The 13,306-nt window shown below is 38.0% G+C and overlaps 1 protein-coding gene across 1 annotated transcript in view; it reads right to left on the bottom strand.

The window, feature by feature from the left end:
* Positions 1–13,306, bottom strand: part of LOC134005730 (glucosidase 2 subunit beta-like) — a 131,655-nt gene that overhangs the window by 22,965 nt on the left and 95,384 nt on the right. The window contains exon 12 of the mRNA XM_062444720.1: positions 12,367–12,456. Coding sequence (XP_062300704.1) covers positions 12,367–12,456 — 90 coding nt within the window. The remainder of the gene's footprint in view (positions 1–12,366; positions 12,457–13,306) is intronic.

Raw genomic sequence — 13,306 nt, 5'->3', positions numbered from 1 at the left:
GCTTGCTTCTTGTTAACTCAATAAAAGTCCAAGCCGGATTCAAACCAGGTCAGGTTTTAAACAACCTTAACCACCAAGTTTTTTCTTCTTCTCTTTTTTTTCCTTCTTTTTTTCTGTTATGACTGCCTGAATACTTGTGATATTAGGTGCTTTAAATTTGTTTTAGCAATTCTCAGTTAAAGTGTAATCACCAAAACTATAACCCAAATTGGAATAAACAGGAATTACCCTTTAACAATACAAGTCATTACAGATCGGGCACAGACACCAACCAGTACTCACTAAAGCTATGGAGGAAAAAAAAAGATGAGTATATTTATTTCTCAGTCCACTAAGATTCAGTCAACAGAGGGAAAAGGAGAGCAATTAAACCCCTCTCCCACTACACCGCTACAGTATGTGACGGCGTGGGTGGAGTTCACTGAGGGTGACACTGCGAACTGCAGCAACATCAACACTAGCTAATTGGTTTACAGGTAACAGTGTGTGCACTCAGCTGGCATCTTTGCGTTTGGCGACTCAGCAATATAAACTGACTTGGTTAATTGTTTAGTAGCAAACTTTTGACCGAGACTGTTCGTCTTGATAGCCAACAGAGACACAGCGGGTCACAGTAAGTAAGCACAATGTATTTCAACAACAGTGTCAACACGGCATAACAAGGTATGCTGTAGTTAGCTTTAGCTGATGATATATAATAGATTTATTATATTTTGTCATTTCTATATAAAAATGACCTTTCAGTGGTATTGATAATAGTATTTCAGTTGCCAACAGGTCAGGATTTATTGTTTGAAATACATAGCTAAAATACACCAAATTGTCTCCAAGCATTTAGATGATAGTAAGTGAATTACTTTAGCTCCACAAGCCTTGAGTGTAAAGAAGAGTAACTATCACTAATATGTGAATGCCAAATATTACAAGTAGCGAAATCAAGAAATCCCCTGTCAAATTGATATTTATGCCGTGTGTATATACAGAATTACATATTCACATTACTGACTGTCTTAACACAATCACACATAATGTTAGGTGAGGACAACTAATAGCCCCCCCACCTAGAATCAATAGTCAATCATCTGACCTGTTTGTAAAGGCAGCAGGTTCGTCTAATGCCTGTCTGTCCTTTAATCTGCAGATCCAGCTTTAAGCCGTTGTGTCAACAGGTCTGCACCTCGCTGAAGCGTCTTTGGTGCAGGTTACAGCTGCAACTGCACCCTTGCTACAGTTTACAGCTGTAGTGGTGACGATACTAATTCTATAGGTGACTCTCAGGGTCTCTTTATTCACAGTATACTGTATAATCACACACTAACCAACCAAACAGAAAGCAAACACCTACACTATTCTACATTATAGTCCTTATAGTAAAAACCGCAGTGTGCATCTTTTTTTAACACACCTGGAAAAGGGCATTCCCTTGACTAAACTTGGATGCTGCTGATGAGGTGGGTTTTTTTCCTGTCTGAGTCTAACTCACAAAAATGCAGAGCTAGTCATGCCACAAAATATTTTATTATGCTTGTTTGTGGCTGTTTCCTGTCTCATTCTGCTGCTGTTTTCACTAGTTCACAAAGCAGCAATTTTATAGTGAATCAATATGACTTCAACTAGAAGAGCATTTATGTGTGTGTGCTTGGATTATACTGTATGTGATTTTGAGCAGATATATGGATGGATCAGTATTAAAGGACCAGTGGGGGAGATAAACTGGCAGGAATGGAATATAACATTCATCAGTATGTTGTAATCAGTGTATATTCACATGGAAATAAGAATTGTTGTGTTTTCATTACCCTAACATGTGTAGCCCAGAACGGACAAACTAATCACTGGCTCTAGAGAGGGACTTTTGCATTCTTCGTGAATTTCGTAGCCACCATAGGTTTTCTTACAAGCTTGGAAAAGGAGGGGGAGGGGTATTCAGTTGGTTGCAATTTGTAACATCACCACTAGTTGTCCTTCACACTGGTCCTTTAATTTATTTTAAATGCCTTCCATCAAACTTTAAGATGTAACGTTGCAGAACAGACACCTATATGCAAAAAACCTTAGTAGAAAGTTTAGGTTAGACAGAAAAGTGAAAGAAATCCCTCACCACTTTTACACAGCAGCGATTTACTGATGTGTTAAAATAACAAATAAAATACACATCAAGAAGTTTAGTATATATTGTATAAAATGAAACTGTTTGTGAAACTATTTTAAATCCACCTGGCTATGCATATACTGTATGCAGTTTGAATTTCACATCTAATTTATGGCCCCATTTTGCCACACCTTTATACTTTCAATCTGCATTGTTATAACTGTATTTACTGTACATTTATTATGCAATAAGAAAAAGCCTATTTTCATTTAAGGAACAATTGCCTTGTCTTACCACAGTTTTTCAGGGGGTGCATCTAATATGAGCACACCTACTGTATAAAATAAGGTGAGAGCGAGGCACTGTGATTTATGTCTTGGTGTTGGAGAAAGTTCTGCAGTGTTTTCAATTTCTCTCTTACAGTAAAAGTATAAAAGTGCAGTGATGATGGAAGCTTTACTTTTGGTGGTCCCACAATTCGAACGGTCAGCTAATCAGACCTCGAGTGCAATTGTGGAATCAAATTTCAATAGTGTAGTTAATATTAGGAAAACTATTTAAAAATTCCATTTACGGCACTCAGATCAGTTTAAATAGAGCATCATGATTATATTGAGATTAGGTCAGTGCAATTCCTTTCACTTGGTAATTGAGTTGAGAGTTTGCGGGCAGTCCGAATACCCAATGCCAGTTCATCCATCTAGAGCCATTTTAAAAGAAGACATGGTCAAAGTAGGCCATTTTTCAGTTTACCTTCATTTTCCACATGGCAAACCACAAATGCAAGTCCAAATAAAATGGTGTATGTTTTAAAATGTTTTTACTATGAGCATGATTGAAATTCAATTTTCTGACAGCTTATCATATTTCGGCCTTGGAATCCACTATGTAGAGCTGAGAGTCAGTGCATAATATATATTTTTTATATAAATATATATATATATATATACAGTATATATATATATACTTTTATCTTATTATACTTCACTTCTGTGAAACAACATGAAGAGGGAAGGTGAATGCACAGCAGAGACCTCTTTCCCACATAAATTACCTAGGAAAAATAATAATAATACTACAGAGCGAAAGAGCCGCTCTCCCTCAAAAGATGCCTCAATTTATATGCGAAATATGGGAAACAAAACAAGCTAAACTTGAAGCCAATTTAGTTTTTAGAGCCATCACTGAGGGCAATGAGGCAAATAGCCTCTGGCAGATCATTTAAAGCTGCATTCTCCCTTCCATCTCTCAAGATGTTACGTTATTACTGCTGCTATTTTCATCTCGAAATAGGTGAAGGTTGAGGCATGTGGAAGATATGATAGGCACTAAGGGACAATGACTGGTTTCTAAGGGTTTTTCAAAAGTCTGAAAAAGGGATTTGAATATAAAATTATGAGGCTTTAAAGGTATTGAAATACAATTTACAGGTTTAATCTGTGTTTAAAAACATCTTTCAAGTCTTTCATATAATTACATTTTGATGCAACTACACTGTAAAATTATAATTGCTTGTATTTTCATGTACATTATTTTACATTTTTAGTCAAGGAGCAGCATAAGACCTTGAAAAGGTGATACAAAAAAAATCTATAAGGAAAATGAAAACAAAAGTCAAACAAAATACCCCCTATTTCTTTCTTCTTTTTTTATAATGCTGTTTTTCTTTTAAATTCTACTTTACAGTTATGTGTACTACTTGAGACTACAAAGATGCAATCAGCTTTTCAGGCAAATTGTACTGTGAGCTACCACAGAGTAAACAAATCAGTGGCCTTATTCTTTGACATGCCCAAAGAGACCTTTCCCATAATACACAGTACATTATATAACCGAATGTAAAGGATCCAACGTAGGTGTGGAGCAAGTTGGCTCTAAATAGTATTTTACACTTTTCCTCCTCAAAGGTGTAAAAAAAATGTCTCCAACACTGAAATGTGTTAGGAAATCTACTTTAACATTTAAGGTGATAATTAGAGTTCCAACACTACAAGTGAATAAGAAGAACTGAGACAACAATCAGAAGCTTTGAGACTTGGAGAGTGAAACTGAAACATCTGTTTTCACGCCTCTCAAGCTCACTTTAAAAGTTATCCTTTGTGAAAAAGAAGCACTAAACAGGACACAAAACTGTAACGTCTGTGCCCCAATATATTTACACACATGTGAGAAGCTGAAAGCAATAAAGCGGCATTTTTTCCCTTACATAAGTATGATTTTGCTTTCCATAACGTCATTACATAATATGACATTTGAAAGATTGTTATTTACTAATGGAAGATTTACACCCTATTATGATCCAATTTTCTGTCTCGGCACGTTGAACAACACAGCAGACATGTATTTCCCATGGTGAGAAGTTAAAACATGCTTTCCCTGGGTATTAAATATCACTCTTAATTATAGGTGTTTTGGTGTGTACTGAAAATCGCTGGAAGTGATTCATTTCAATAATTTTCAAATGTATTCCATACCATCCCCACTCCTCAAAATACATATTAAATGGGTCACTAAAATCCTCAACCCTATTTCCATGCAGAAAATGCTTGAGGTAACAGGTTAGTAGATCAGAACCATCACAGCTAAATTCATGCAACCACAAACTTACAGTAAATACAGATCTGAATGTCTATGAGGGTGCTGAAGAAGGTGGGTCTTCCTGCAGCTGGGATCAAATTGTTTGTGTAATTATACTATGTTTGTTCTGTATGTATTATCACAAGAAATACATACAATTTTATGGAACTGTTTAAATCAAGACTTGGCAAGTCTTTAGCTGGACTGTAGATACAACATCTGGTGAATGCCACTTTGCAGAAGCTGTCTATATATGGTTTGTAGGCTGAAATTTATGTTATACATTGCATTAGCACATAATTAATGCAAAAAGTCACACTTTAATATCGTGAAGCTGGCAAGAGGCAGTTTAAACAAGCGACACCATACTAAATCAGTAGACTTGTTATAATTTGCCTAACTAAAAGAAAAACATGTAAGATAGTAATTACGCTTTGTCACAGTTGCTAAATTAGATTATATTACATTTGATTAAATAAGATCAACGCTGTTGATCTCACTAGGAGCTTCAGGTTGTCACAGCAGGAGTTGTAAATGAGACACAGCAGGAATAGAAATAATCTATAAACATTGATAACGGCTGTTTAAAACGGGGATTCTAATTCATATACAACAAAACACTTTGCGTTCTTTCATTTGGGTTTTACCAATTTTTTATTCACCTTTTGATATTAGTCATGGCATGTAACATTCTAATAACTGCAATTTATTCCATCTCATGTAATCTTCTATACATTTGTTATTGTCTCTCATATATTATCATGATTACTTTAGTATAAGGAGTGTGTGATTTGTAAACCTACTGGATTTGAATGTATTTTATTTCACCACAGTCTCTGCACCCTATTGGGCATAGTTTTCCAAATTTAAGGAAATGTTTTTGACATTTATAATACTTAACACATTGACTCATCCAAGCCACAATCATGGTGACAGTCCAATACATGATACTGGATTCAGGAAGATTATTTTTTTTTTTTTTAATTAACGCCTGTTTGTAACCCAGAAAGAACACAATGCCGAGTATAGCTTTCATACAAGTTTACCACCCAGAAACAAACAGCCTAAATGTTGAAAGACTGGCTCAGGCCACTGATCAGTCAGGCAGGCTGACCCAGGAACACATAACACTCCACTAGCCTCCAGTGTTCATTGTTAATCATGGTTCATGGTTTGTTCCATGCAGAGAAATGAAACATAATTGCAGCTCATATTTTGGTGGCTAGATTTGATGTTTTGGATGGTTACATATTCTCTGACTCAACTATTCCATTCCCAGAGCCTCAATTACCACAGTTTTGTCACACCCATCAGTGTCTCATAACGACATACAAGGTGCCCTTTAGCATCATTTATGAACGTGCAGGGTAGTCTGAAAGATAAGCCGTGATACCAATGACTTTCATATAATGTGGCAAATTTCCTTATTAGGAGGAAATGAGTTGGGTGGATGGCCAGATAGTTATATGGCAAAAAAGTGGGCTTAGCTGCAGGAGACCACTGTTTGATTCCCATTTCCAACTGCAAGCGTCATGTTTCGAACCGCGAGCAAACAGCATTTTTTTTAAACCGCAACTACCATGAGGACGAAAGTTGTCTAACTTTAAGAAAGTAACCCACACCACATTTCAAGTGATCATTTTAACCCAAACCATGAGCTTCCCTTAAGTCTAACCAAGTGTTTTTTGTGTCTAACCTAACCAGACCTTAAGCTTTAAAACATTTCGTTAAAACATCAATATTTGTAACAGTTGGTGCAGGCACAAAAGATACATGAACTGCCATGATACTGCACATTAAAAATGACACCCAGTGCATTAAAAAGTGACCAACCATATGTGACAAGTTGAGATGAGAATGTGTTGGTAATATAGGTAACAAACAGCAAGAAATGAGAAAACAGAAACATTATATCTCACCAAAACTAAACTTGCTGCTATCACAACCAGTATCGACACATCATTCTGTCAGGCATTTGGGTTTGTAACAGGTCAGCCCCCTAAAGATCTTAAACTGGCCTGCTGTGTTGTTTGATACCATACATAACAGATCTCTATCCCTCCATGAACACCAATTCAAGAACATTTACATGATGAGCTTCCCCACCTATACAGTTTGTTATACACAGTTTATATATATGGATTGAACATTTATCTTCAGCTGATACAGTGCTAACAAAGTAGGACAATAATGACAACAATATCAGTGATCTTCAGTACACAGATTAGAATTTTGGCCTGCAGTGACAACCAAAAAAAAATCTCTGTAAAGTTGACACAGTCTGTTTCAACACAACCAGCCCACAGATACTCTGCTCACTGCTCAATTCTCTGGCCATAAAGTTGGCGGAATGACAAAGACTAGATGAGATGTGATGATTGCATGACCTCACCAGACATACATGTATTCAATGCCAGCCCACAGGTCTATTGGACCAACGGAAAACTCCTGCTATTTCAGATGGCCACCCCTGCTGTGGGCTCTGCAAAATCTCCATGTGCTATCAGTTGTTTACAGGAAGGGACCAGCAACTTGAGACTTTGTTGAATCACAAATGGGTGAGGGAGACAGATATTCAGTTGGAAAATAAACTGACTGTCCTTTTCAAAATGGCTTATAGGAAATATTAGAAGGACCAAGTCTTCTCCAAACTTAATAGAAGGCATGCAAATATAGTACATTAAGTTTCACTAACTACTTCACATCAGAGATGCTGCACCACTTTAAAAAGTGAAATTAAATGGAAACTTAAGAGATGCAATACATTCTGCAGAAACACACAGTAGGGGCTTAAGTTTAGAGAACAAGCTCAATGACAATCTGGGGCGTTTGGCCATATGGGCATTTACAAGGCAGAGAGGGTCTAATGAAACAATTACATTAGTTTGCATTATGTGTAGTGTAGGGTCCACGGTTTTTGGAGCTCAACCCATACTAAAGTCAGGATAGTTCAGCCTGTACTGCATCGATTTGGAGCAATCTTTTTTTCTTTAATGCCTTGAGAGTCCTCCAATTTTATAAAAAGAGCAATACTAAATATCTGGTGTACTCTCTTAAAAAGGTTTTTCTCTTTTCTTTACTCTCTTTTAGAAACAACGACAGATATAACAAGTGTTAAAATAGACAACTAAAACATGCAAATAAAACTGACTATTTCCTTCATTTTAACAATGCCACATGTTCCCTTAAACTGGTGAATGCTGTCTTTCTGCCCCTTCTGTTATTGACAATTGACCAAACGTGAACTTCTGGAGTTAATTAATTGCATGGGCAGCTCATTAAGAGTAATGCTAAATTTCATGCTTTAATTTAACAACAGTGTCTGTGCCACATCTATCATAATTTGAAAGCTACTGGGTGTGACAAAGTGCTTGTGCTCTAAGGCATGGACCTGCATAAACAGCCACTGCAGCACAACCACTTATTTTAACAACATCCCAATTACGGTTAACCAGGCCTTCTGCCTTTCAGTGCCCTCGATAAACCAGGGCAATCAAGGTTTTAATTTCATTTGTGTACATGCATGCATTTGTATGTAGCTTGCTGTATAGTCTGTTTTCTTTCTGGCACCATATCAACTTCTGATAGCAAAAGGCCTTCAGATTTGTGATGGGCACTGTGAATGACTGAGTTAAGTTACATTAATGTTGAAAGCTGATTTCTTTGTTTAATTAGATGTTATCATTTTAGTAAAATCAACATGGAAGACGTTACTAAAGCCCTGTTTCGACCCAGAAGCAGACAACTAACCTTTAGTTTCTTTTAACGTTATCAACCTAATAGAAATATCCTCCCTCGTTCCTAAATCAATACTAAACTACTTCTTCTTTGTTTCATGAATGAAGCGGTACACAAGTTGAAGCAGCCGCACTGTGAATGTTTGACCAATGAGTGACGGTCATCGCTGCAAAACCAAGTCTCAAAAGTTCCTTTAATTTTAGAAAGTACTACCCCCAGCAACTTGATTTAGACCCTGGTCATGCTGGTGGAAACGCAGGTAGAGGAAACTGAGTTCTTCAAAAGGTTCTTAGTCCCTTGGGAAAGTTCCTGTGGCAGAAACTTGGCTTAAGAATGTTATTAGTAGCAAGGAGTTTAATTAAATATTTCCATTTCTGACAAATATTTGGTGTCCACAAACAATAGTTTACTGGCTGATGGTCCCAATGGCCCTTTTAAACCATATTTACAACCATATAGTATGCATGGCATAGCTGTTATGAAATCTAACACATGTAGTTCTTCATTTCCATGTCCTCACAGCAGTCATCTAGGATGTTACGCTATCCGCCTTGCCATGGTTTATATCCAATTTGAAACAGCTCCCTCTAGGCTATCCTGCTGGAGTCTCTTTCTTCCCTAGAAAAACCCAGTGCACTGTTAAGGCCATGTGATGTTCCACAGACAGTTGGAAGTGTCACTTGTGCTGCGTTATCCTTCTCTCTTCTCTGTCAAAGCTGAACCACAGTGGCGGGCATGACTCACTGAAGTGCTGTACTTTCTAATGACACGAGAGCGGAGGCTGAGTCAATCTGACCTGACAGTCTTGCATAAATCACGGCCCTTCGATTTAAGTTGCTTTGAGGAGTGTCAACAAATCCACAGGAGGAATATTAGACTCTGCTGTAGGTAGGGACTCCGCCTCTGAGAACTCATTATGGGGTGTCCTCCTTCATGCTGTGCCAGGCTGTGTTGACTGAATTGCCAAGCTTATTTCTGATTCACTGGCAGAAGCCTGCGTTTTAAATTTCTGACTCTTGATAAGAGCCCAACGGCACCCTAAAGACCATTTCAGTCGAAATACATGGATTTTTAATGGGTGAATTTTTGGAGGTGAGCTCCAGTGTGATAAAATGTAAGAAAGGTAACTCTTGGTAGTATAGCAGTAAATGCCATTTAATGATAATGCACCAAGAACAAACTCCCTCATAAGCTTTTTTTGGTCTTTAGAGAAACTGATGAGAAGGCAATGTGGAGTGTGCAACTACACAGCATTTAGCGTCTAATCTTGCCGTTTATCATTCCACTTGAAAGTGTTCAGCAACAAAAGGCTACCCCCCCCCCCCCACTTTGAAATCAAAGTAATTATATTTTGCCTGGACAAACAAGAGAAAGCTCCAAGCCCCAGTTTGCAAAAGTGATTCACACCATCATGAGGCAAGGCAGAAGCAAGGCTGAGGAAATAACTCAACAAAGGAGGTGCAGAGAATAGGATCCTCCTTCACAAAGACATAGGAAGAAATCTCAGCTGACACCCTGCGATAGAAATGTAACACACTTTCAACATTAACAAGGTTGTCCTACAGTATATAAGGGTAAACAGGACTAAATCCTGTTTTTTTACATCTACTAAAAATCAATCATATCTGTCCATTTCCTTGCACCATTACAACTGTCTAAAAAACTGTGCTGCTCCACACTCCTCATTCTCACCATATGATCCTCAGCTGGTTACTTTTGAGATCGTTTTCCAGCCACACCCCGCGCTAGCACCAGTTAAATTTGATTCATTTAAATAATGCACAGCTATTAGTTATATTAAAGATAGGCAGGGTTTTAGCTCAGCAAACTTTTATGGCTCCAGGCACTTTTCCACGATATTGGCTGCCACTCAAGAGAGGAGAAAAAAAAGAGGGAGCAATTTAATCAAACGTGAGAGATCTAAACACCAGGGAGGGCGGATGTAAGATGGTTTCAACTGATGATCAAGAAGCTGGAGTGAGAAGTGTGCGATTCTGTTCCATTATTGGAGAGGAACTGTAGCTCTGCTGGTGCGGTACTTGAGGGCATGGGAGGGAGAGCTATAGAAAGCCGTTGGTTTATGTGTCTGTCAATGTCATGTCTTTTCAGGATCACGGTTCAAGGCGAACAGCAAGGATAAAGGGGGGCAGGGAGGGGAACTGCTACATTGCTGAGAGGGTGCTGGTAGGTCAAAGGACCCTCAGCTGAGTTGACGCTGGTGGATATTATGCTCTTCAGTGATTTGAAGGATGAAAAATAACATGAAGTGTATGATGCCAATAGGCCGTGGAGAGAGAGGTAACAGAGTACAGTATTGGTTTCTCTGCAGAAGACTGAGAGTGTGAGATTGAGTGAAGTGGGCTAACTTGATACAGCTTGCAATCATTTAAATAATCTTAGTACCAATTTATATTGGTAATGCCATTTCTTAGTATTAACGCCACCTACAGCTGAAATGTTAAACAAACATGTCCCTTCATAATCTCAAACAGTATGTTTCCGTTTTAATGTTAGAAGAAAAAAATGGCTTTTGAGGTAAGGACAAACCGATGTGTTTGGCAAATACTATCTCAGACAGCAAGTTTGGTCGGAGTTGTTGGAGCATAAACTTTGCCAAAAAAGAACTGACAGAGCTGCTAACGATAGCCTACCGATTTAGCATCATCCAGTACTCCACACAGTGGATACAATACAGTGGATTTGCTATCATGAGTGGGGCATTTTTAAATGTAATCCCACAAAATGTAGTTAGCTAACGATAAGCCAGGAACTCTGGGCCAGTTTACCACTGTAAACTAGTAAGGTAGTAAGCTAGCTTGCAGGACATGCTAATGTTTACAGCTTTAGTTAGAACAGATAAACACACTGTTAAATCGATTGCTTATTCTCCCAGTCTTTTGTGTTTGGTATTTCTCTTACTTTTTTAGTATTTCTCTTACTACAGCCCCTTTGACAATCACTGTTTGGGATTGTTTACATATCGCTGTTGTGCTCTCAATCTTCTATTGTTCTGATGGCTTCTTGGTTCTGGTATGATCATAGCTATCCTTCCCTACTTGTGTTAGAGCCTTCTACAACTTATGAATTACTTAATTTTAACATGACAGTAGACAGTTCACCATAACGTTCAATCATTTCACAATATTGTTATCTGAAACCAGCTATAAAAAACCCAAAGATAGATTTCTGGCTTACATGAAAGCACTGCAACTTCCCTTTTCAGATTTTGCCTCCTAAATGGCAAACTAAGCAAACAAATCAATGTGGTGTATAAGGGCATGGGAAAACCACTGATTCCAAGGATGTCTGAAAAATGTATTTGCAGTGCAGATCTCAGTGCAGATCTCAGATAATTTTCTTTCAAAACTGCTACCACCCACAGGCTTCTAAAGCTCCAGCTGGCAAGCAATCCTGAGGAGAACAGATTCTACCCCAGCAGGGGCCATAGGGATGCAGCGGGAGAGAGTAAAAGAAGCTCATTCTGTTGATTAAATTTAGTTGATTTAGCTGCTTGGTTTCTCCAGGGTGACTTGGAGCTCACAAATTATCAACTTTAAATGGTAGATCTTTACTGAGATGGTTCACGTTCCCACAGTTAGAATTTGTTTTAGTACAGTTGCAAAATGAGATGGATTCCAGTCTCTGGTTAACATATTGATTTTGTGATGGTTCTTTAACACTGTTTTACTTTTGCATCCACTGGGCTTTATGGATACCTGCAGTGCACACATAATGCAAAAGTAATTGCTTTCAATTATTTCATAATATTGAGAATAAACTGTTATATTAAAATATTTAACAATCGGTGAGGACATAGTCAAAACCATGAAACTGTCTTTTTTCTATCAGTGTAATGTTTCGTAAGATACCCAACTGCACATTTGAGGGCTGGTTATATTATTGTCGAACAAAAATGAAGCACATAAATCTAAAGGAATGAAAAGTCTGTCAGTACTTACTCATATACTTTCAGCTTATAACACTGGCTGTTCAGAAACAGAAACTCCCAATCTGTTCCGTAGTCCATGGCCAGCTTCATCTGTAGCTCACTGGGGAGAACATCAATATATTAGATCATAATCACAGGTTGAGCGAGTTTTTCTGAATTATTAAGTTATTATTGATGTAACAGCATGCAAGACGTTAAACTGACAGTCACATCTAGAAGCATGACACTCAAAGACAAACCAAAATTAAAGATAGTGTTTTAAGCAAATATCTGTACGCATTATAAAAGGAACATTTTTTTAAGGGAGCTGACATCTCATTTATGTAAGCATAACATTTATGCATGCTGAGCTGTCAAAGAACGAGCACAACATAGCTCAACGTCTCCTTATCACATAAGGGAAAGAATTGTTTTTTTAATGTTCTGGATGTGGCTCATTTGTTATAAGTCCCTGACAAGCTGCTTTAATAACTTCTGGGTGACTCCTAACTGTGCTGACAATGTAGCTTTATTTTCCTCACTACTTTCAGTGACTGACTTCTTGGATAGTGTGTTGATGAGGCAGCCCTTTAAAGCCAATTTCTATGCAGTGTCTCCATTATCTGAGCTGGTGAGGGCTGCTTTTCTTTGCTAATCACAAATAAGGGAACTGAGCCCTATCTCTAACGGTGCACAGGCCCTTATTTCCATATTCATAACCCAACACTGCTAATGGGGTTAACAAATGTTTAGGGAGGGTGATTGTTTTGCTTGAGGTTGATAAGTTAGGATGGTGTCGGGGGATGATTCGGGGTCGGAAAAGCAATGCAGGTTGCGAAACAGTGTGTGCATGTCTGTCTCAGTAGGGCAAGGGTCATAATATTGACGCATAAAGCAAATTTTTGTGGTAATTGCCCTTTACAGCACATGCTAAAGTAATGAAAGTCATGGATTAATAAGGAAGATAGTTT

This window comes from Scomber scombrus, chromosome 23, assembly GCF_963691925.1.
Source record: "Scomber scombrus chromosome 23, fScoSco1.1, whole genome shotgun sequence".
Lineage (NCBI taxonomy): Eukaryota > Metazoa > Chordata > Actinopteri > Scombriformes > Scombridae > Scomber > Scomber scombrus.
Note: the sequence above shows the minus strand (reverse complement) of the source record. Positions and strands in the feature narration are given on the sequence as shown.